Below are 25,156 nucleotides of genomic sequence, written 5' to 3'. Positions count from 1 at the left end.
CTTTAGGAGTTGTATTTCGCAAGAATGTAAAGTTTCGAAAGGAGGGCCCATGAGTCTGGTAAGCACTATATTGAGATTCTAGACTGGGGAAGGGGGTGCCTAGGAGGAATCACCCTTTTTAGACCCTCCATGAAAGCTTTGATTGCTGGTATTCGAAACAGTGACAGGTGTTGTCTGTTTTGAAGGTATGCTGCAATGGCAGTAAGGTGTAGCCGTATTGAAGAGTATGCTAAGTTACATCTTTGTAGGTGCAGCAGGTAACATATAATGTTCTGTATTGATGCGTCTAATGGATTGATTTGGTTATTGGTGCAGTAAGTAACAAATCTTTTCCATTTAGCTGCATAGCACGCTCGTGTGGTTGGTCTTCTTGCCTCCTTAATGATATTTGTGCAATCTGCAGCATGGATTCAGGAGGGAACACAGCACCGAGTCAGCCCTCACCATCGTGCTCGTGCTCGATAAGATCCGCACGACAGTGGATGGGGGCCAGACCACCCTCCTGGTCCTGCTAGATCTAACTGCGGCCTTCGATACCCTCTCCCCCTCAGTACTTACATCGCGCCTGAGGGATGTGGGGGTGAAGGTCGCAGCCCTAGATCTATTGACTTCCTTCCTTGATGGGAGGGAACAAAGAGTCAAGCTGGGGGAGTTCCTATCTCCCTCCCGACCAGTGCTATGTGGGGTCCCTCAAGGGTCGGCGCTTAGCCCGACCCTATTCAACTATGTGACCCCACTAGCCAAACTAATAAGAACTTTCGGGATGGAGGTAGTATCTTATGCAGATGACACCCAAATACTTGTGTCTCTCTCTCCCATTCAGATGTGCAAACCGCCTCCAAGTTTAGATCTTGTATGGAGGCGGTTAGTCATTGGATGATTCAGAACTCTCTTAAACTGAATGGGGAGAAGACTGAGGTGATGGTGTTTGGAGGGAAAGAAAACATCTGGTCAGCCAATTGTCGTGTACCACGGTTGTCTCGCCCATTTGGGAGCAACTAGGATTAGTGTGAGGGAGTGTTGCCGCAGTTTGCGTGCCACCAGCGGGATCAGTGGAGCTGGGGGAAAAGCGTACGCAAATCTGCCTGACCAGTTCATCCATATCGCATTGCCCTGTGACAATGGCTGTGGGAACCGGGCGGCAAAGTATTGGCATTTCGTGTTTTCTTTTGTGGCAAACAGGTCTATTTCTGGGTGACCCCACTCCTCGAAGAATGGTTGGAGGACCTGGGGGTGAATCTCCTATTCGTGTAATTGCTAGCTGTGCCTGCTGAGCAGGTCTGCAACTTGATTGTCCTTCCCTGGAAGGTGTTCTGCTAGGAGAAAAATGTTTTTTGGAATCGCCCACTTCCAGATGCTCTGTGCCAGATGGGACAGCTGTGGAGAGTGCATTCCTCCCGGTTTCTGGATATAGTACATTGCGGTCATGTTGTCCGTCCGGATCAACACCGTCTTGCTGTACAAGTATTTCTGAAATGCTTTTAGGGCTAGGAATATCGCTAGCAACTCTAGTTGGTTGATATGCAGCCTTCTCTGTTTGTTTGTCCAGAGCCCCTGTACTGTGTATTGAAGGAGATGGGCTCTCCAGCCTGTCAGTGATGCGTCCGCTGTTAGTACTAGTTGTGGAACTGGCTCTTGGAACAGTCGCCCCTTGGAAAGGTTTTGTGGGTTCCACTACTGCAGAGAGTTGCGAGTGCGACTGTCTACCAACACTAGGTCTTTTAATTGTCCTTGAGCCTGGTTCCATTGCCGTGCTAGGCATTCCTGTAATGGGCGCATTTGGAGTCTAGCATGGGGGACAATGAATATGCAGGAGGCCATCATGCCTATGAGCTGCATAAAGACTTGAGCTGGCAGAGAGTGTTGTGGCTGGAATTTGCGAATGAGTGTCTGCATACTGGCTATCCTTGCTGAGTTTGGATACGCCTTTGCCACCGAGGTGTTTATGGTGGCTCCCAGCTACTGCTGTATGTGGGACGGTTGCAGATGTGATTTTGTGTAGTTGATTGAGAATCCTAAGCTGTGTAACAGCTGGATTGTTTGAGACGTGTGTGCTGCGCATTGGTGGTGCGATTTTGCTTGTATAAGCCAATCGTCCAGGTAAGGGTACACATGGACGTGCTGCCTCCTGAGATGTGCTGCCACGGTCGCTAAGCATTTTGTAAACACTCTTGGAGCCGTGGTTACCCTGAAGGGCAAAACCTTGAATTGGTAGTGTTGACCTTCTATTGTGAACCGGAGGTATTTTCTGTGGGCTGGATGGATGGGTATGTGGAAATACGCATTTTTGAGGTCCAGTGTGGCTAGGAAATCCCCCTGTTGTAGCAACCGGAGCACTTGTTGTAATGTGATCATATGAAAGTGCTCCGACAGTATGTATTGATTTAGGGGTCTGAGGTCCAATATTGGTCTGAGAGAGCCGTCCTTGGGAATAAGGAAATATAGGGAGTCCACTCCCTTCCCTTGCTGTTGGAATGGGACTTGCTCCATGGCCCCCTTTTCTAGCATGCAGTTCACCTCTTGTTGTAAGAGGGTGATGTGTTCTCTGGACATTAGCCGATGTCTTGGTGGTGTAGAAGTCAGTTCTAGGCAGTAGCCAGACTGGATCATTTCTCTCACCCACCGGTCTGTGGTAATTGTGTTCCAGACGGGTAGGAACTGTTGGAGTCTGCCTCCGACCGGTGTTATGTGGTCTGGAGGTAGTGTAATAGAGTCACTGTTTTGAGGCACTGGAGGCTCTGGTGTTATTGCCTCCACGTCCTCTTCCCTTGGTATTGTTACCTCTGTAGCCTCCTCTGGTGGTGTTTTTAGTAAAGGAACTTTGTGCGTTACCTTTATATGAGGCCGTTGTTTGTGAGGTATGTCCTCGTGAGTTTGCCCTGTATGAGGAGCGACGAAAGGAGCCCCTTTGTTGCTGAAATTGCAATGCCCCCATAGATTTTGCTGTCTCTGTGTCCTTTTTCATTTTATCCAAAATGGTGTTGATTGACCTAGCTGCAGTGTCTGCTGTGTCAAGCGCGCATTTGATGGAGGCGTTTGTTATGAATTTTCCCTCCTGTATGAGATCTTGGGCTTGTGCTTTGAAAGGCTCAGGTAGGTGTTGCATTAGGGTCTCTAGCTGGTCGCAATGCGCCCTGTCGTACCGAGCCAGTAGAGCTTGTGTATTAGCTATCCTCCACGAGTTGGAGGCTTGTGCCGCTACTCTTTTCCCTGATGCCTCTAGTATTTTTTACTCTTTGTCTGGGGGAGGTGCCTTCCCGGTTGTTTGGGAGTTGGCCCTTTTACGTGCGTTGGCCACTACCAGTGAATCAAGTGGTAACTGCCCTTTGATGTAAGTAGGGTCTCCCCCTATACTTGTTCTCTATTCTGGGGTTGATTACCCGTGCCCTGGCTGTGTCCTTAAATATGTCAGGTGCATGTTTCAGAACTCCCTTTAACATGGGAAGTGTTTTGACACTTTTTTCTGATGTAGGGAAGGTGTCAAACAAGAAGTCTTACTCAACGGGGTCGTTATGCATATCCACGTTGTGGAACTGTTCAGCCCTGTCTATGAGCTGATAAAAAACTACGGTGTCGTCAGTAGGAGACGGTTTAGTGGGATAAGAGGACATGTCAGGAATGGGATGGGTGTTGTAAGGGTCAGTTGGCTCTTCCCATGGTTCCTGTGGTTCAGTGTTCTGTGGGAAGTCATATTGAGGCTGTGGCTCATCCCCTGTGTTACCCTCGTTGTCCCCGTGATGAGAGGGAGAGTAAGGAATATAAGGTTTGAAAGGAGTAGAAGGTATGATAGGTTGAAAAGGAATGAAGGGTCTAGAAGGAGAAGTTCCAAAGTCCCTTTTCTTTAGTGGAATGGGGGACTGAGGTTCAAAGTCCAAAGGCCTCTTTTTCCTATGCAGGATGGTAACTTTACCAGTCTGTGGGTCAATAAAATTTTTTGCTTGGTCGTCAGAGGGATCTGGGTGGAAGAGTTCTTCCTCAAAAGTCCTGGGTTGAGTCTTAGGCTTTGGTTTGTAGACGACTTTAGGTTTAGGAACCAACTTATTCGGCTCGGGCCTTTTTTCGGGTCGACCGTGTCTTTCGGGTCGACGCGTTTTTTTGTGCTCCGTAGGCTTCTTCGGAGAAGTGTTGTCTCCAGAGTTGATGTTTTTGTTGGGATCGACTGGAGTCTTTTGTTTTTTCGGCTGAGCGTCCTTTCCGGAGTCGATTGTCTTTTTTGGATCGACAGGTGTCTTCGGATCCGGTGTTTTCGGTCCGAGAGGACGTTCTGGCTTGGACGCGTGCTTGTGTACGGCACCTTTTGTCGGGTCGACGTTTTTCGGTGCCGAAGGCTTGTTTGGGTCGGCGACCTTCTTTGGATCAGCGCCCTGGGTTGTGTGGCCTTGTTCGGGTCGACAACAGGTTTTGGGTCGACAATTTTGGGCTATGCGGCCTTCTTGGGGACGACAGTCTTTTTCGGCTCGACACTCTTTGGCTGTACGGCCGCTTTCGGATCGACGCCCTTCGGGTTGGCGACCTTCTTTGGCTCTGGAACCTTCTTCGGGACGATGTTACTGGGCCCTGGGGTTTCCGAAGGTTTCGGAGCCGAGCCGGATGGCGGGGCAATCGAAACTTTTTTATGATCTTGGCTAAGGCCTTTTGGCGATGCCTTGACCGGAGAGGTTTTTATTGGGGTAGATGATGTCGGGGACAGGGTACTCACGATTTGCCCCGGTGGTATCTCGTCCTCGGAGTCCGAGTAGTCCTCTACGGTGACGATCTCTAGGTTCGAGTCTGGCGCCTCTTGTAGTTCTTGGTCGTCATCGGAAATGTTGTCCGGGTCTGGTGCCTGTCGCTGCATTTCTTGCCTGGCTGCACGTCGGTTCCGAATAGTTTTCTTGGATCGAAACTGCGCACAGGCTGGACAGCTTTCCTCTTTATGGTCTGGGGAAAGGCACTTGTTGCATATTGAGTGCTTGTCAGTATGTGGGAACTTGGCATGGCATTGCGGGCACCTTTTAAACGGGCTTCTTTCCACCAACGGCCTGCGTCGACGACCGCTTGCAGATGAAAGGCTGGATCGAGTAGAGAGGTACCGATCGAGAACAATACCGTTGAATCGAAGGCCTTTTGGCCTTTAGAAAAGTTTTGTTTTCCCTTCCGAAGTCGAGTTTGCATCCGAACCCAATGGCGGAAAAAAACAATCTGAGGATGGAGAAGATGCCCATGCGCACTGTAGTCCAAGGGAGGAGTCACCTATCTTGTGATACTTCGAAGACTCTTCCAAGACAACAAGTGCTATCATCCGGACCCAACACTAGGCGGCGATCTATGCACAGGATGTGAATTCAGCAGCCCACATGCCTCGAACCCGTTTTTTCATCTAAGAACGTTTTTCTGAAATTATATAAGTGTACCCAAAGATAAAAATAACTAAAAACTAAAAAGACAATATGACAGCAATTATTACAGCAGAAAGGGAATATACAAATATGGAGACATCTGCTGTTCAATTAAAGCTTCCAATATTTAACTGCATTTTACAAAACGCATCTCAACTCAAATGACAAAAGATTGTCCCGGTCCACTGCATTAGATATGATAACCGTCCCCTCTGTGAAATTTATTACATGACCAAACAACCTGATGCTGTCACTTGAAATTCTACTTTTCATAGATCTAGTATGCTACTAACTAAGCAATGATGGTAATTCAGTCTTTAGTCTGTCTGCGAAAATGTCAGCCCAGTTAGGCCTAGCCCAGTTTCATCAGTCAGGCAGGACAGCCACTGTGTGGTCAGGGCCTGCACGAGTACCATTCTTACCGTGGAACAGTGGATCAGCCAGAAAGCCCCAGTTAGCAATGGGCCATCTTGGCGGCCTGCAACCACATGTTGACAAGCCTCCCACTGTGGTAGAATCACACGCGGAGTCTGTGATAGTCATGTATGAGGGACCAAGAACTCAACTCATACCCATTACATCACCAGTGGGAGAACCCGAACAAACAAGTGATCTGATTTACATGGGGGAATTATTCATGTTTCTGCCAGAATTCCTTGGTGACACGTTCATCTAGGGTCACTCGGAGGGGGACACTGCATAGAGGAGGAAAAAGGGAAGTGATGCACTGGAAGAAAGCCGTGACCAGCACTACTGCTTATGCTGAATGAACTGTGTAGTATAAAGTACTGCCGTTAGATTATTTTTCTTAATAAGATAAGCAGTGGGCTGGACACTGACATTATTGTATCTGTTGGTTGATTGAGTGCGGAGCACCTGTCTTTGACTGCTAGCCCTCGCTACCCCAAGAGTGAAATGTGGAAAGGGTTGCACTTGGTCCAGTTTGAAGAGCCATTATTATGAGACTCCAGTGGCCCTGTCCGACTCTGCGGCACCCCTCCCCAAACTGGGTCAAGCACCAACCAATGGAATAGATCACATCCCCTATCATCCTCTCTATTTCTCTTCACCATTCCCAATATTTAGCCATACTAGCAGCCTAATCTGCCAAGAAATAAGTTAGTTATGTATTAATTTCTGCATAAAACCATTTTAGAATGTATGCGGAACAACTTAACATGGCTTACTGATAGGCTACTTAAGGAAGACCATAATGGAAATAAACTGTAGTAATCTTACTCTACATCTTCACACAACCGTAAATAAAGGTATGTGTAATTTAATGAAAGTGGATGGGACACACTCAAGTGAGGAAAACTCTGGTTTTATCACAATATCATGCCCTCACATGCATAAAGTACTGTTATTATACCATGATTGAAACTTTAATAAAACAAATTAAAAAGAAAGTGGGGTAGACTTTCACAACATTTAACAATTGACCTATCGATAACTCAGAGTAGTAGAATGATATGAAATCGATATTTGAACTAGAACAGCAATCTTACAAGTAAAAACTAAGTTAATAGTTGATCATAAATCTACTCTTGAAAACAGGAACCAAATGTCAGAACCTGAGGAGCAGGTCTTTCCAGAGTAACAGACCAAGTACCCCAGTCCAAAGTTTTGCTCAGAACCCCGAGGCTAATGCTACAGACAGTTGGGATACAAAAAACTTAGGCTGCATAGTCTAAGTTACACCTCATGCCTCTCCAATCCACCACCAGACGCTCCCTGCCCCTTTTTTTGTTTTTAATCTTGTTTTATTAGCAGGCAGGTCAAACAGAAGGCACTTGGAAATGGTAAGGGCACATGGCGCCACGCAGGGTGACAGCGTGACCTGCAAAACATCCAACACAAATGCAGAATTATCAAGGATTCAAATGCTTCTCCCAGTTTCTTTATCTCATTCTTGCAGGTTCTTTTCATTCTGACTTTGTCCCTTTGTTACGTTTTTTCCATCTTTCTCTTCCCCGTTCTTTCTCCCATTTGCGGTTTTCTCTCTCTTGCTAGGGTCAGACATCTCAAGAGAAAATATAAGTGCCGGTCCCCATAAAAGAGTACAGGTAGGACACACGTGAAATCTGATGCTCCAATTAAACACAGGGTCTAATCATACGACAAGTACAAACTAAAACGATTCCCAAAAAATATGAAAACCTACAGGTGCCACTATAAGATGAGATTACCAACTAAGACAGGTATGCTAACTTTAACCAAAAACAGTGATTCTATGTGAGCTGCAAGGCAACAGTGCTCACATGTTCATATCCTTGTTATTATCTCATAGGAAAAGGAGTGAAACAGTATCTTCAAATGTTTGCATCTTCCCTTTACATGTGTTAAAAGTTGTATCGTCATAGCACCGCACCTCCGAGACGTCATCAACTGCTCCTTCAACTCCGCCACCTTCCCGGAAGACTGGAAACACGCTGAACTCACCGCCCTTCTGAAAAAACCAACAGCGGACCCTACCGAACTCAAAAATTACCGCCCCATCTCGCTTCTTCCATTCCCGGCCAAAGTCATCGAGAAAGCTGTCAACAACCAGCTCGCCGCCTTCCTCGAAGCAAACAAATCCCTCGACCCCTCACAATCTGGCTTCCGAGCAAAACACAGCACTGAGACCGCCCTCATCGCAGCAACAGACGACATTCGAACTCTACTGGACAATGGAGACACAGTCGCCCTCATCCTCCTCGACCTCTCCGCTGCCTTCGACACAGTCTGCCACAGCACCCTTCTACAACGCCTCAATAACATCGGAATCCAAGGAAAAGCACTTGAATGGATCACCTCGTTCCTCACCGGAAGAACCCAGAGAGTCCGCCTTCCTCCATTCAAGTCCGAGGCCTCTGAAGTCATCTGCGGCGTACCACAAGGATCCTCACTCAGCCCCACCCTCTTCAACGTATACATGAGCCCCCTCGCAACCATCGCACGCCAACACAACCTCAACATCATCTCTTACGCGGATGACACTCAACTGATCCTTTCTCTCACCAATGACCCCAGCATCGCCAAAACTAACCTACACAAAGGAATGAAAGAAGTTGCCGAATGGATGAAACAAAGCCGGCTGAAACTGAACTCAGACAAAACAGAAGTCCTCATCTTAGGTACATCCCCCTCTGCATGGGACGACTCCTGGTGGCCGGAAGCCCTCGGAAAAGCACCCATCCCGACAGACCACGCACGGAACCTTGGCGTCATCCTGGATTTTTCACTCTCAATGAACAGACAAGTCAGCGCCGTATCCTCTTCCTGCTTCAACATTCTTCGCATGCTCAGAAAAACATTTCGTTGGATCCCCTCCGAAACAAGGAAAACAGTCACCCACGCTCTGGTCACGAGCCGACTGGACTACGGAAACACCCTCTACGCGGGTACTACCGCAAAACTCCAGAAGAAACTCCAACGAATCCAAAACGCCTCAGCCAGGCTCATATTAGACATCCCACGCAACGAACACATCTCTGGTCACCTTAAAGACCTCCACTGGCTGCCCATCAATAAGAGGATCACTTTCCGACTGCTTACCCACGCACACAAATCACTCTACGACATCGGACCAGATTGCCTCAACTCACGACTGTCCTTCTACACCCCCTCCCGCCAACTACGTTCTTCCAGCCAAGCCTTCGCCACTGTACCTCGCATTAACAAGACCACCATGGGAGGCAGATCCTTTTCATACCTGGCTGCTAAAACATGGAACTCACTCCCCGCTTACCTTCGCCTCACCCAGAACCACCTAGCGTTCAGAAAGCAACTTAAAACGTGGATATTTGACAAGTAATCCTCCTCCCCTTCCTAAGCGCCTTGAAACCCTCTGGGTATGTAGTGCGCTCTACAAATTTTATGACTTGACTTTTTTATGACTTGACATATCCGTTTTCCTTTCTGTGGTCAAAGATAAGGAAAACTTTTGTTATTCTTTTCTTTATCTCTTGCAAAATCTTGAGCAAATGTAAGTCTGCATTCTTCCCACTCATCGTTGGGGTTCTTCTTGGCCATTTGAAGTATCAAGGTGTAGTTAAAGAAGCCTAGTAGTCTCAAGAGCATTAGCCTGGGATAATTACTATCCTTAATCTAATGTACAGGCACTGTATGTGCCCTTTCAATGTCGGAGTCTCTAGGCATAGTAGTATTTATCTTTGGGAGACCGACTGCCGCATTTATCTGCATCTTTCTCAATACCCTCGAGGAGGCCAAAAACCCTGATATTGCCTCATCTCCTGGGATTTTCTAATTCTGTCACATAACAAGCCAGTCTCTGAATCTCAAGATCATATTTTTTAAACCTCTTATTTCTCAAAATACAAATAGCCTCCCGATTGCTATCCCTAGACTTCGGGCCTACTTACGAGTTCGGTGGACTAATCCGTGGTGGTGGTCAACTACAGCGGTGGAACCACTACAGGACAGCCACAACCACCCAATCATGATTGATGAAGTATACAAAAAGGGATGGATGGAATCAGCTTGAATTAATCTCAGCCACTGGTAATTATTCAGAGCGGCATCCAATCCATTGTTACTTTGCACACTATGCCACCTCAGTTTAGACCCAGCCATCTGCAAATCGGGCTTGACCTTGCCTTGTTCCAATGGGAACAGTCCAGCCGAAACTGCCGGTCAGATTGGGTCTGGACTGTTCCCATTGCTGCAGGGTTGAGACCAAGAAGTAAATTGTTTAGCAGTGGTCAGGTTACAGATAAATAACATGACAAAACATCAACAACTCACGTTTCCAAGTCGAAGTACATTCTCTGGTTAGTTGTAACACTCCGCATCATGGAAAAGAGCACTTGACCTGGCTGTCGAAGATCCCAGGCTAGAATTTCTGGATCCTAGAAATATCAGTGAGAAGAGATGCATCATAACTTTCATCATTACCAAGGTGTGTATACCCTAAAACCAGGCATACCTGGAACTGATATTACCTGCCTACCAAAAGTCATGACAATCATTCAACCTACACTTTTGCTTATAAGTTTACAGACAGATGGAGACTCTTGCTGAAGCTAGTTCAAGACAGAAAAAGCTTAACATTTATGGTATGAACATGTGACTAACATTTGATGATGCGTTCAAAATTAAATAAATGTTTTTATTTGCTTAAATGTTGCAAGGCTTCTTCTGGGTTTAACCTTGGAGCCAGAAAAATGGTGTAAGCCACCACAAGTGTTAACAGTCATTTATCCGAGGACCTGTCTTGCGAGCCACTGGCAAGACCCCGCAGCTGGTTTCACGCCAACCTGACTATGGTAGACCAACAGCAAATCTCAAGTTCAGTGTATAAGGGATGAGGATGAAAGTCTATTTTTAGTCCTAAGTGGGCTTCAGCCTAGAAGTCCCAGAACGTGGAGTTGTGAGAGTGGGTGACGGAGAGCGAAATAGAGGGTGGCACTTTGGACCAGCTCCTACTTGCTCTGGAGATAGACAACAGGGTGTCTGTCCCCACATGAGGGGCACCTTCTCTTATGAGTTCAAAGCGCTGTACAATAAGCACACTTATTATGACAGACCTCCCTGAAGGCTCCCTAAACTCACAGCAACCTTGTTCTCCTCTGTTGTGGCCTGTAGCAAAGGTTCATAAAATTCCTCTACTGCAGGATGACCCTTGTTGGCAGGCGCGCTTAGGTGATTACTCAATGCGGCTTGCTGTGTGCACAAATTATTTGTGGAACTCGCCCCCAACTAACAGCTCATTGTTGTGGGTAAATGGCTGCACATCAGACCCAAAGAGTACAAAAAAATAAAAAATTCAGTTTTTTCCAGGGTCAAACTGTCTGGAGTTGCCATGAAGGAGATATGCACTAAATGAGGGACTTGCATCAATAATCAATGTGGGAAAGAGGAGAAAGTGTAAAAACTTTGAGATTAAGGAAGAAAATACAGGTATTCTTTTTAAACAGACCGTAAAAATAATCAGGTTGAAAAATAGTGCCAACCATTTGGGTAAATTAAAAATGCAATTGAATACTCACGAGTATGCAGCCATAAATATTTAGGAAATAAAATAAGAGAAGTGGTCCGCCATTTCATCTGACTGGTGCATGCAATTGTGAGGAATACATAACTTGCTTTAATGAAACAGTGAACCTTTGAGACTACAGATCCAACAGGATGTGAAGGAGTGAGAAGCATTCACACAGTGTCAGCAAGAGGAGTAATCCTAAACTGATAAACACACAAAGTACTAGTAGATTTTTAGAGAGTGAGCACACCACTCCAGACGTATGTAAGCTCAATTAACCGGTCCAGACAAAGAACATAAGACGTCTCAGAGAGTGAGAGTAAAACTATGGCTCTTTGAGTGATATGCTGTAATAAGAGTGTAGTTATTTATCTAAGAATATTATGTACTTGGGGTGAAAAATCAGCACATCAAGTTTCAAGAGCAACCAAACCATTTTGTTTTCTAGTACTTAAATCGCATGCATTTGCCACTGATGCTGCATAATGGTGGACGATGTGTGCGAGTAAAGGGCATCATCCGAAGGGAGCTGGGAGTAGAGCGTGAAAGCCTATGAGGTGCTCCAATAATGTTGCAGTGTTTTCTTTTTCTTTTTTTTGCAGCAGCTAAGTATGTTACTGTGGCAGGAGAGGAGTTAACCCGCATGCAGCTGAAGGTCCTATGTGAGGTACAGGAGAGTGTAGTTGACCTATGTGGAAGGTTGGGTGTACAGTGCGAAGACAGAAGATGAGCTACAATGGAGTCTTGTGGGCTTGCCAATGCAACAGAGAGAGCCGGTGTTGCAGTCAGCTGTCAATGTAAAAGGGTATTTTTTCCACAGATATTTTGGTCTTGAGTAGCAATTTCAAGTGATCCTAGTAGAGATGCCAGAATACTTTCAGGCCACTTATCTTCTGAGTCACTGGTACCAAGGTTGCTGAGAACAGCTCAGTAGCTCAATGAAGCTCACAAGGCATAACGACATTTGGCAGTTTGGAAGTGAATTTGGTGGTTTGTGTGTCGTTAAGCAGCAGAGGGGAAACCAGCAGCAATACTACTAATGACACTATTACCTCCATGTTTCCACAACGTGGCCCAGACATGAGGTATACTAAAAATACTTAGTTATCACCCACTTGGTTGAAGTGCTGCTGACACAATAGCCCCCGTAAGATCGACCCAAAAGTAATATACAAGGAACACAGAATTACTCTGTTACACGTCATCAATATGAAAATACAGCGAATACACATCACTAAGGTACGAGGAAAACAATAGAAAGGTTACTGACAAAACAACCTAATATACTCGTTCAATAGCGTCTTGCTAGGTATGGAGTGGATGTTATCCATCATACGGAGAGACTAGAAAGAAGCAGGGAACAGAAACCAACAGACTCTTGGACGCCTGCTAGCAGAACAACACTTGCTACTGTAAACCAAGTATAGACAATGTCTTCTGACAATTCACGACAATGAAATGGTGTTTGCTATCTTTTGCTCACACTACCAGCTGCCAAAACAATATACACAAATGACAAGATGGCAACATGTGCGGTCAAGCCCTTCTCGGACCCCGGGGTTCCCGCACTGCTGGAAAGTGCCTGTGAGAGGTCTGGACGGCATAATAAAAGGTCAGCCTGTAAGTGAGACTGGTTGGTGGAAGGGGCTCTGAGTCTGGACTGCATGCTGATCTGCAGTGCGGCGGCGAGGGCAGGTCCCCTGGAAGTCTATGCAGGAGGAGGGGCTGCAGGCCATTCTGAGGCTATAGAGTAGACTTGAGGAGACAGTGAAGGGCGTTACCTTACCAGTTCTGTCCAGTTAGTGGTGGCCTGGTTGAGAAGCCTCCCTGCGCGGATTGGCAGGGTCTCTCACAGGCCCTACCTACAAAGAGAAGCCGTTGGGCCTCTACAGAACAGAACGCGGAGCACAGGGATCCATGGTGGCTGGTGCCGATATAGGCCATTGTGGCCCTATGTTTGACTTATGCTCTCTGTCGAACTGTGGCGCTGAAATTTCCCCCATGCTATTAAGAGACATGCCACCTAACAAATAAACAACTAGGTCTCATGTGCAGCCGTTGACCCACAACAATGACATGTTAATTGGGGGCAGAGTGAGATCCACAAATAATTTGTGCACAAAGCACGATCCCCGGGGACTAGTTCTGAGAGAGCTTCATAAAGAGTGTGTGTGTGGAAGGGGGGGGGGGGACTTCTGTAGATGACCCCCAACAAACCTGTGCCAATTATACTTTCGAGATGGGCAACAACGAATTTGACTGCCCTGGAGACCAGAATGTAAGAGAAAGCTGCTCTTAAAGGACATCAACCTGAAATGATATATATTATGGAAGTCTGTCTCTGCACTACACTTTTGCTTGTTTAACTATTGTACTGACCGTGGAGTGGCATTATGAAGCCAGGAGTTTGCAGAGACTGCAGCCTGCATCACCAAACTCTTCCAGTGAGGTGTTAGATTGGTGAAACTGAAAAGTGGCAAGTCCGTTGCAATAACTAGGGTCTCTGTAGAGATGCTAGGGTAAACTTCTGAACTGAGAGATCTGCTGGTGCATGTAGAATCAACATGAGCATAGGGGCACATTTTTATAAAATACTGCAATCAGTTCTGGACAAGAAAAAGACCCTAGAACGTAAAACAGGCTGTGTCAATTGATGTCAGACTTGAGGACGGATCGCAGAAGCTCATTGGCTGAGTTGAAAATAATAAATTTGTTCCGATGAACGATGATGGAAATGCAAACACAGCTTAAGTCGCTGAAGGAGGAAATGAGATACCATAAACTGAGAGGAGAGGATGCCGAAGGGCACTCTAGATGGAACAGTATCAGGATCACTGGGATACCAGAACAGTCGGGGGTCCAAACATGGATCTGCTCCTCGTGGATTGGCTCATGTCATCTATCATGGTGGGTAAGGAACCCAACTGCTTTTCAATCGTAAGGGCACATTGAGCTGTAGCGCACCCTCCGCTGGCAGGGGCACCTCTGAGACGATAGTGGCAAGGCTACTTGTCTCTAGGGACAGAGACCAAATATTAAAACTCAAGAACCAAAAGACCAGTGCTTAATTTGTAAAAAAAGTAAGTGCCAGGGCCCTTCTCTGAAGGCCACTGCAGCCTGCACCACCCATACCCTGCCAGCGCTGCCGATGACCGTACCAACATAACACCTAACCATCTCACTCTTACAAGTGTGGCAATACAGACTATCTCAGGCCACATAAAACTATAATAATGGCTTGAGAGGCAGGTATGATTTGTTTTCAATTTATATTGACTTAATAAACACAGTTGTTGTGCTCATCTCAAAATTAAAAAGACAGCACTATCATGTGGTGCACTGTCACTAGAGCCAGGGCTAACAATTAAGTGCTGGTGCCGAGCACCAGAAACCACTGGTACAAATAAAGCACTGCAAAAGACCATATATGGGAGCGCAGTTAACATCTACCAGGACCATGCAAGTAAAGCACAAAAAGGGGGGGGGAAAATGCCAGATGGGCCTTTGTTATGCTCTCATGTATCCGGCTAACCTTTGAGTTACCGTAGGCGACAAAACCAAACCTTCAATTCTACAATAGGCGACAAGACCACTTCTTCCTATTGGCTGAGTGGAATGATTATATTGAAACAAGTTATATTTGTCTACTGCAAGAGACTTGGGCGACAAAGACCCCACACAGAGTAGGGTACAGAACCTTTTGTGTAGACGCAGTCCCATCACCAAGAGGAAGACCCTCGGGGGGGCTTGTAAAATGGCTGAAAGTAACCCTTGATATTAGAATTATCCAATTATGTATTAGTTCTCCTGACATACTCGGAATAAAAATAATAACGTAGGAGAGAAGGGTGCTTCACCTATATATTAATTACAATAGACCAGGCCCGTTTCAAAGGAGTCATTAACAATAGAACAAATGGACTCTATTCTAAACTTACTAGAAGTAAGGGCAAGTGTAATAGGTGGCAATTTAAACTGCAACTATGAACCTATTACAGGCTTGGAAATATTTTTGATGATGAAGACAGCGCTAACAACATCCCTACATTGCATAACATTAACCCGGTCCCGTGTACTGCGCTAGCGCTCCGGATCATGAGGTTAGTGGTTGGGCATGGTCTGAGAGCATGTAACAATCGTTTGCCATCAGACACACCAAAGGCCCCTACATTCTGTAGAAGCAAGTGCCAGAGTAAAATTGACTACATAATGGTATCTTTTGATATCTGGTCTTATGCAGAAGACTTGGAGATTATTCCTAGAATAGAGAGCGACCACCGTCCGCTCCAGCTGTTACTTCATAACGGACTATTCCCTTGTGCAAACAAGAGCAATGAGACAACCCACGTGAGCTCTGATGATGTTTTAGTCAGTAACAACCGTTGCTCACTAAAATGGGCATATATGTTGGAGCATGGTGAAGTATTGGCAAGCATTTATAAAGCATGTGCCAATATTTTCTGTAGATATACGACCACACCGTTGGAGGGAAACACTTTTTTAGACCTACACAATGGGTTTTTCAAAGCTCTCGTCCCAATGGTAACAAAAATACCAAAAAAGACCGGTGGAGATGTAAAGCCTGCACAGGGGGGGAAATCCTGGTATAATAAGGATTGCCGTAATGCTAAGGCTGAACTGCTCCAAGCTATAAACAAGCATTTGCAATGCAATAGGTCTCGCATTAGGAAAGTTTGAGCTATTGGTATTGTAAATGACAATATTTTTATTTATGTTTTGTTTTTGAAAATAGCCAAATTAACCCCTTCCATGCTCATGACGAACCCCAGCCGTCATGCACTACGGTGCTCGTGTGCTGATGACGGCTGGGGTTCGTCACGGCCCGCCCCTGTTCGTGCTGTTTACAGCACACCAGGGGAATCGCGGCCGCACGGAAGGGGTTAATAGTTTTGTCATTTACAAAGCCAATAGTTATAACTTTCGCAAATGTGACACCTATAGCATTTGTAATGCAATATGTGTTGTATTTACGTGACTTACATGTGTTGATATTACAAATAACAATGGCTTTTATTTTTTTTAATAATGAATACTTAAATAAAAGTTATTGTAATTTATAATGGCAATAGCTTAAACTATTGTAAATACCTTTTGTGAAGATTATGTTCAGTGTATTTTATTGTGACGAAAATCTAAGAACAGAAGTGAAATATTTACATCTTTTTGTTACATTTGTAATAAAGTTTGAAACATTAAGAGAACATATTTGAACCAGTTGTTGAATGGTTGCACAGATTGATGCTGTGGTGGCACTGAGTGAAGTTGTGATGGCGAACGAGTGATGCTGTGGCATTCAGTGATGCTGTGGTAGCACATAGTGATGTTGTGGTGCTCCTGAGTGATGCTGTGGAGGTGCTGAGTATTGCTGTATGCTATGTTTTATTTTGCTATCCTATGTTTTGTTATGCTATGCTGTGTTTTGTTATGCTATGCTGTGTTTTGTTATGATATGCTGTGTTTTGTTATGCTATGCTGTTTTGTTATGCTATGCTTTGTTATGCTATGCTATGTTTTGCTATCCTATGCTTTGTTTTGCTATGCTATGTTTAACACCTTAGCTGCTTTGGAACGTCCAGCTCCAGTGCTGAACGTTCCATTGCGCAGGTGCAGTTGGAACGTCCAACGGCCGACGGCAGCACTCCCGAGGTAGTGGTGCCGTCGGCCGCTGGTATAGGCGCAGCTCTTAAGAGGTTAGTTTTGCTATCCTATGCTTTGTTTTTTTATGCTATGTTTTGTTGTGTTTTGTTATACTATGCTTTTTTTGTTTTATTATGCTATGCTTTGTTTTGCTATGCTATGTTTTGTTATGCTATGCTATGCTTTGATTTGTTATGCTATGCTTTGTTTTGTTATGTTATGCTATGCTTTGCTTTGTTATGCTATACTTTGTTTTGTTATGCTATACTATGCTGTGTTTTGTTATGCTATACTATGTTATGTTATGATATGTTTTGCTATGCTATGCTTTGTTTTGTTCTGTTATGCTATGTTTTGTTATCTTATGCTAGGTTTCGTTCTGCTGTTTTGTTTTTTTGTTATGCTATGCTATGTTTCGTTATACTATGCTATGTTTTACTTTGCTATGCTTTGTTATGTTATGCTATGCTTTGTTTTGTTATGCGATGCTTTGTTATACTATGCTATGTTTTGTTGTGTTTTGTTATGCTATGCTATCCTATGCTTTGTTTTGTTATGCTATGCTATGCTATTTTTTGCTATCCTATGCTTTTGTTTGCTATGCTACGCTGTGTTTTGTTATGCTATGCTATGTTTTGTTATACTCTGCTGGTGAGGGTGGGTGAGGGTGTGTGGGTGTGTGAGGGTAAGAGGGGTGTGAGGGGGTGTGAGGGTGAGGGTGTGAGGGGGTGTGTGGGTGACGGTAAGTGACGGTGAGTGACGGGGTGAGGGTGGGTGAGGGTGTGTGAGGGTGAGTGGGTGTGTGAGGGTGAGTGGGTGTGTGAGGGTGAGTGGGTGTGTGAGGGTGAGTGGGTGTGTGAGGGTGAGGGGTTGTGAGGGTGAGGGGGTGTGAGGGTGAGGGGGTGTGAGGGTGAGGGGGTGTGAGGGTGAAGGGTTGTGAAAGTGAAGGGTTGTGAAGGTGAAGGGTTGTGAGGGTGAAGGGTGTGAGAGTGAGGGGGTGTTAGAGTGAGGGGGTGTGAGTGAGGGTGTGTGAGGGTGAGTGGGCATGTGAGGGTGAGTGGGTGTGTGAGGTGAGTGGGTGTGTGAGGTGAGTGGGTGTGTCAGGTTAGTGGGTGTGTGTGAGGGTGAGGGGTTGTGAGGGTGAGGTGGTGTGAGGGTGACAAGGGTGTGAAGGTGAGGAGGGGGGAGGGTGTGTGGGGTTGTGAGGGAGTGTGAGGGTGTGGGTGTGTGAGGGTGAGGGGGTGTGAGGGTGAGGGGGTGTGAGGGTGTGTGTGAGGGTGAGGGGGTGTGTGTGCATGGGCGCATGCCAAGCTTTACTAAAAGCTACCCATGCTGTTATTAAAAAAAATTGCAAAAGAAGTTTGGAACCAGGGAGGTTTCAGACATGAAGGCAGGCAATCGAAGAAGTGATAGAAGACATTTAAGGAGAAGAGAGGACAGAAGGTGGCTTAACTGCTAGAGCAATAGATTTTGAAATTGGGTTCGATCCTGCCTGGAAGCTTGAACATCCTGTGATTGTGGGCAACTCGCTCAATCTCCCTGTGCCTAAAAAAATTAATGTGTCGGTGGAATGCAACTGGTGCTCGTCGTGTAAACGATCTCTGACACCCTCGGGTCGGGTACACGCTATATAAAACTGCACACAAATGTTTAACAAGTATGCTGCTGCAGTCTGGGAAATGCATTTTGCAGGGCGCTGTACTCAATGTACAAAGAGCTACCCCAGTCACTAATAGAACACGCATCTTGTGCGTGCCTCGGAGGAGTGATAACTTACTGATCTTGTTTTAAAACGAGGTCATAAACAGTAATAGAAGACTAAATACCAGCATTTGCCAATGTCCTATAAACCCTTTCAGTGATGCTGTGCATCCCAAGGGTGCTGTACAGGCAATATGGCGAACGTGAGGCAGCACTCGAGTTCTTTTTTAGACGCTTTTCCCACATGCCTAAATGAAGTCCACGTGTGGGTAGGTCTTCCGGGACTTCAGCCCCTTCTCTTCAGGAATAACATGAATAATAAAAAAAAAAGGCAGAGGTCGAGTTTTTAAAGACGTCCTGTTAGAAGACGAAAGGTAGGGTATGAGTTCTGGGATCTTTAGAGTGATTGATTTTATAGGGATAGCTTTGAATTAAAATGAACTAGTACCCAAATAAATACTTAAGCAACACTTTTGTTGCTGGTGGGAACCAAAATAAAACATCAAAAGGCACGTGGATTCGTATCACCTGTAACAAGTGGAAACCCTAGGTGACGCACTGTGATGAAAGCATATATACATGTTGACTTGGTATGTACATGTAAAGAAACCTTATGGCATGAAAAGTGACTGTTTGAATGGGAGGCCAAAAAAAACTAGGGTTAAATAAAAACACGCAGGATACTTAAAAGCGGCCGCGAAATGAAATTAAAAGCGGCCGGGAAATGCTCTCGGTTTACGGGGGCGGCCTGTGCCTCATGGGAACAGTCCAGCCCGAACTGCCAAGCCATGTCTTCCCTGGACCGGAGTCAAGCTATCCTGGCTGAAGACAGCCGATAGCCAGAAACCGGTCCTAGGATGCTTGATTCCGGTCCAGGGAAGACATGACTTGGCAGTTCGGGCTGGACTGTTCCCATGAGGCACAGGGTCAAGGCTGATTTGCATATGGCTATGTCTGAACTGACTTGAGTCCAAGTCCTTATGAGGCAGTGTTTCCTTTTCTTTTATGGTTGTTACACCGCTTGGTTCCTTTCTGTAGTACTTTTTTATTTTCATTTTCATCACTGACAAAATACAGGTAAGGTGAAGCAATACGCAGCACCCATAACATAGAAGAAAATAAGCTGCACCTTCAAAGTCTGCCCCAATGTCTGCAAACTCAGGCAGTGACATCTGCTTTACGAGTACAGACAGCATGGTAACGGTACTGGGGGACTCCTCGAGTTATCATCTGCACCTCAGCCTATAGACCGTGTCAGCAGAGGCATTTCACTGCTCAAAATTAGTTTGATTACATTAACGAGTGCACCGGAGCACAGTAAGAAGCGTTGCTGCTCGGAGGCATGGCATTATCTTGGCATCAGTTGTTCTCTTTCAGACAAAGCTCCCTTCCTTGTTTCACTATATATTGCTCGAATCACAATGGAAAGCCCGTCGGCCATTAACTTGAAAGGTCCACACATGGAAAACCCCTCAAATATCTTACATGAGTGCATCAAAAACCCTGGGGGCATGCCCAGAATACTGTAGGAGAAGGATAGTTACCGGGAGAATGTCTTCTCAGTTTGTGATATGAATAGCCATTTTTCTGGATTGTTCGAAGAGGAGTCATTTCCCCCCACAAACCTGAGTACTTGTTGCAGACTGAGATGAGGACTTAACCAGTGAAGCTAAGAGCATCATAACTAGGGTGAAGCGTTAAATGCCGGTGAAGGCACAGGGTCTCTAATGTGGGCATTATGCTAACAGTCTCACCTGTACATACTTGAACATATTAGTAACATGCAGACACAAAGTGCTGCGAGTCTGCACTAATGTTTGTGCTGTGTTACCACATATCACTTACAACAGTGATTCTTCAACTGTGGTCTGCCAGCAGTATATTCATGAGGGGGTCAGCGACTGTTTAAACAAGATTTGTGTGGCAGAAAATGCCCCCGGAATCCCGCCGCGGCCGCACCGGAAGTCAGGCAAGGTCGCCTGTGACGGGGGCGGGGCCGTGTTCGGACCGGAAGAGGAGGCAGGAGGAGTAAATCCGTCCGTTCCCATGATGCACTGGGCCAGGGACAGACTGATTTGCATATAGCCAGGTTCTGAGCTGGGATGGGGCAGTGAGATAAATAACGGTGATGGATCAAGCCCTGATCTTTGGACTGGGTAAGAGTGGTCTGCTCAATTCAGACACTCTGTTCATCACCACCCCCTTTTGTAAATCGATTTTGGCCACTATAGGTGTGGCAGGGTATACTCAGACATGAGTCCCTTTCTCACTGCTCCATCAGGATTCAAGCAAGCCGGGCCGAAGACGGCTGAAATGCCAGAAACCGGTCCCCGGTAGCTTGTCTCCTTTCTGGTAAAGAATTGGCTTGGTAGTTTAGTCTGCCCTGTTCCCATGATGCACTGGGCCAGGGACAGACTGATTTGCATATAGCCAGGTTCTGAGCTGGGATGGGGCAGTGAGATAAATAACGGTGATGGATCAAGCCCTGATCTTTGGACTGGGTAAGAGTGGTCTGTTCAATTCAGACACTCTGTTCATCACCACCCCCTTTTGTAAATCGATTTTGGCCACTATAGGTGTGGCAGGGTATACTCAGACATGAGTCCCTTTCTCACTGCTCCATCAGGATTCAAGCAAGCCGGGCCGAAGACGGCTGAAATGCCAGAAACCGGTCCCCGGTAGCTTGTCTCCTTTCTGGTAAAGAATTGGCTTGGTAGTTTAGTCTGCCCTGTTCCCATGATGCACTGGGCCAGGGACAGACTGATTTGCATATAGCCAGGTTCTGAGCTGGGATGGGGCAGTGAGATAAATAACGGTGATGGATCAAGCCCTGATCTTTGGACTGGGTAAGAGTGGTCTGCTCAATTCAGACACTCTGTTCATCACCACCCCCTTTTGTAAATCGCACCGGAAGTCAGGCAAGGTCGCCTGTGACGGGGGCGGGGCCGCGTTCGGACCGGAAGAGGAGGCAGGAGGAGTAAATCCGTCTTGCGGCCCGGGGCTCCTGTGAACGGTGGAGAGCCCCGGGGCCGCCAGCAGGAGGTTGCGCAAGTGTTGCGGGGCTCCCTTGACCAAGTGGGAGCCCCGGGAAAGGAGCTGGCAAGAGCTGCAGCGTGAACTCTGCGGAGGGGGCACGAGGCACATGCCCGGTGTCTGCCCCTGCCGCGTGCTGAGAGTGGAGTCCCCCGAGATTGGCCCGGTAAGTTCAAAAGGGCTCGGGGGGCCTCAGTGCACTTGTGTGTGTATGTGTGCGGGGGGGGGTGTGTCTCTGTATGTATGTGCGTGCGTGCATGGGCGCTCGTGTCTGTGTGTATGCGGGTGTAACTGTGTGTGTGCGCGTGTGTAGCTGTGTGTGTGCATGTATATGTGTGGCTGTGTGTCTGTTAGCTGTGCGTGTGTATATGTGTGTCCCGATGCATTGTGCCTGCGTGGGTGTATGTGTGTGTGCGAGCATGCGTGAGTGTGGCTGTGTGTGATTGAGAGAGGCTGTGAATCTGAGGCAGGGATTGAGTCGGCGTTCTTTGTGGAACGTGATAGATTGGCAGACCACTGTGGCGGGAAGGAGGCATCTTTTCCCACATTTCTGTACATAATTTATTTTATTTTTCCTTCTGTTAGAGCGGTGCTCCATGTACCTGAGCTGACGCCAGGTGAGGTGGGGAAGCTCCCTTTTGCCGAATAGGTGAGTGAGCAACAACCTTGATTAATAGTGGCAGACTTAACTTCCCACTAGTGGCTAGTCCTAAGCAACTAGCGTAATGAATCAGCTGAACTCGTCTTTTGATTTGTGTACATGGCTATAGTGACTAATGGCACTATACTGTTGTTTCTTTCTCTCTTTTTATGTATCCTGATTTTCCCCTGCTGAAATTTATGTTCTGAAGTCAGGAGGATGACAACAAATCACACTTATGGTGATATAGTTTCACTTTTATATGTATAGCAGTAGCACTAATGGTCCTGAGGAAGCAGCAGAAGACCACCTGGCTCCGCCTGTCTGCAGAAACATGTCGACCTAAGATCTTTGTTGGTAGTTATTTGTTACACTACTATGCACTGTTTTTATTGATTTGGGATTGTAGGGGTGCATAATAAATGGCTTTTTTTTTCCCCGTCACTATCCAATTTGATAGCGTTTCACTTTTTCACTGATGCACTTTCACTTTAGTTAGCACTGCTATTCAGTCCCTTGACAGACACTTGTTACATATCCTAAGCCCATTGACATCAAGAGACCCACCTCAGATTAGGTTCACAGCATCTGCCAATCTGTTGTGGGTAACGGTACCCTCGAAGTTTGAGAGTGCTCAGATGATGAAGGGCGGTCTCGTGAGTGGACTGATGGGTTCCCGCGGCAAGATTTCACACTTGCTTTTGAACACAATTTTGTGTTAGGATACATAATTAGTTAGTTCTTTTGATCGACTGCTATTTCTTTGTTGTTGTATATGCTAGTTAGGGGGTGTAGCAGTTTTGGTCGTTAAGCTTCCCCTAGGACCCTTCACTTCTGTCCCTTCTGCCTGAAGACTGTCGCAAGACGGTGGTCCATGCTACAGTTACTTCCAGACTGGACTACGCAAACGGCCTCTACCTTGGCCTACCCAAATATCTGGTGCAACGACTGCAGATCGTGCAGAACGCGGCTGCGAGACTGCTAAAAAACATCCCTTTTAAACAGCATGTCTCTCCGTACTTGCGCGATCTGCATTGGCTCCCTGTAGCCTGCAGAATCAAGTTTAAAGCTCTAACTCTGGCGTTTAGAGCCCAAAAGGGGACCTGCCCCTCCTATTTAATGCTTAGACTCCCCAGATACTATCAGGAGAGATGCTTGCGCTCTAATTCACGAAACCAGCTCTCCATCCCCCGCGCCAAGAGAGCCAGACTCGGAGGCAGATCTTTCTCTGCCTGCACGGCGACACTCTGGAACGCCCTACCGGTCAACATCCAACTGGCTCCAACGGAAGCCAGTTTTAAGAGGCAGCTAAAGACCTGGCTCTTTTCCCAGAATAACTAAACACTCTCTCCCCTTTCTCCGCCCATTCCTACCTGGAAAAATGATCACTCAGCGCCGGGACACCTCCTTGTGAGGTAGCTGTTCGCGCTATATAAATATCGGTATTATTATTATTATTATTATTGTGTTCGTTATCAGTGATTTTAGCAAATTTGAGAAAGCCCTTCTGCAGCAGAGTATTGGCTAAGGTCTGGTACATTTTGGACGCCATATATATTTTGCAATTTTATATCGTGCAAACACAGCCCATGGGCATTGGAGTGCTTTAAGTGAGCACCGGATTAAGTGATGTGCAGAGAATCAAAGGATGTTGAGCCAAAGCCAGTACTCAAACCAGGTTCCCTAGATCCAAAGTCGGCAGCTCTGGCAGTTAGGCCACATCCATATTTCTACCTTTATGTGTGAAAGTCATACACAAGTGGGAAGGCTGTGTATGATCAAGTCTAGTGAGCACATTCGCTGTTGAAATGGTTTAATTAAGTGAAAAAAGAGCAGCATCAAATATTGGAAGGATTACCCGGAGACTTGCTTGGGAATACTTGCAAGGGTTTGTTTTAAAACTGGACTTAGGGACATTGTTCAGCCCATCTACACTGGTGCATAAACAGGATAATCATTTTAAATATTACTAAAAACACACAAACCAGGACTTTCAAGACCCACCATCGGCTTGCAACTCACCAGTTGTCCCGAACCACAGTTTAGGAAATACTGCTGTAGACAATGTTAGTCACAAAATGGGAAAGTAATAATAGTAACTGAACAATAACTTTTTATGTACGACTTCCACCATTTCTAAGTGCTGTAAATGATCAATAATCTCATGCATATCAGTGGTACTCAATTTGCCATGGGTGGAAGGCTGACTCCATTCCTGACCTTCAAGAGGACCGCGGTGGTCAGAGGTAAGCATTAACTCACTGAAGCAGATCCCAATGTCTGCCACACATTTAAGTTCCAGTAAGATAACTAGCCTTCTTACCTTTCGCCCGCCGCTGTACACACAGTTGCCATCTGGAGAGAAGATCACATGCGTGAGGCCACCTTGGTGCCCTTGGAGGACAGTGATGGCAATGCCCTCTCGTTTTGAGTATAGGGCCACCGTCTTGGAATATGAACCACAAGCATAGATGTCCTGAACAGGGCTAAAGGAAATGCAGGATACAATTCCGCTCTGCCCACGCTTCTTTACTGTAAACAAGGGAAAAGAGAAACGCGACAGTGAATTAAGAGATTGCGTCAGGCTGAGCCTTCAAGTCCCTCTAACGATCTGTCTAATCGCAATGTGTTTTTTTCATCATTGATAACTTATTAATTATTACACCCTTGCTCCAGGCAACTGTTCATGAATCATTCACTTCTAATGAAAGAATGGAAGGAAAATGGGGGCTTGTGGATAGCCAAAAGTAAAAAATATTAATA

General features: G+C 46.1%; 1 protein-coding gene across 1 annotated transcript in view; it reads right to left on the bottom strand.

Moving 5' to 3' along the window:
* The window catches only part of WRAP53 (WD repeat containing antisense to TP53), a 159,645-nt gene that overhangs the window by 9,081 nt on the left and 125,408 nt on the right, over positions 1–25,156 (bottom strand). Inside the window, exons 8-9 of the mRNA XM_086946059.1 lie at positions 24,717–24,925; positions 10,128–10,231 (exon numbers count right to left, since the gene is read on the bottom strand). Coding sequence (XP_086802185.1) covers positions 10,128–10,231; positions 24,717–24,925 — 313 coding nt within the window. The remainder of the gene's footprint in view (positions 1–10,127; positions 10,232–24,716; positions 24,926–25,156) is intronic.

Source organism: Lissotriton vulgaris, chromosome 12 (assembly GCF_964263255.1).
Source record: "Lissotriton vulgaris chromosome 12, aLisVul1.2, whole genome shotgun sequence".
Taxonomy (NCBI): Eukaryota; Metazoa; Chordata; class Amphibia; order Caudata; family Salamandridae; genus Lissotriton; species Lissotriton vulgaris.
This window is presented reverse-complemented; position numbering and strand designations above follow the sequence as displayed.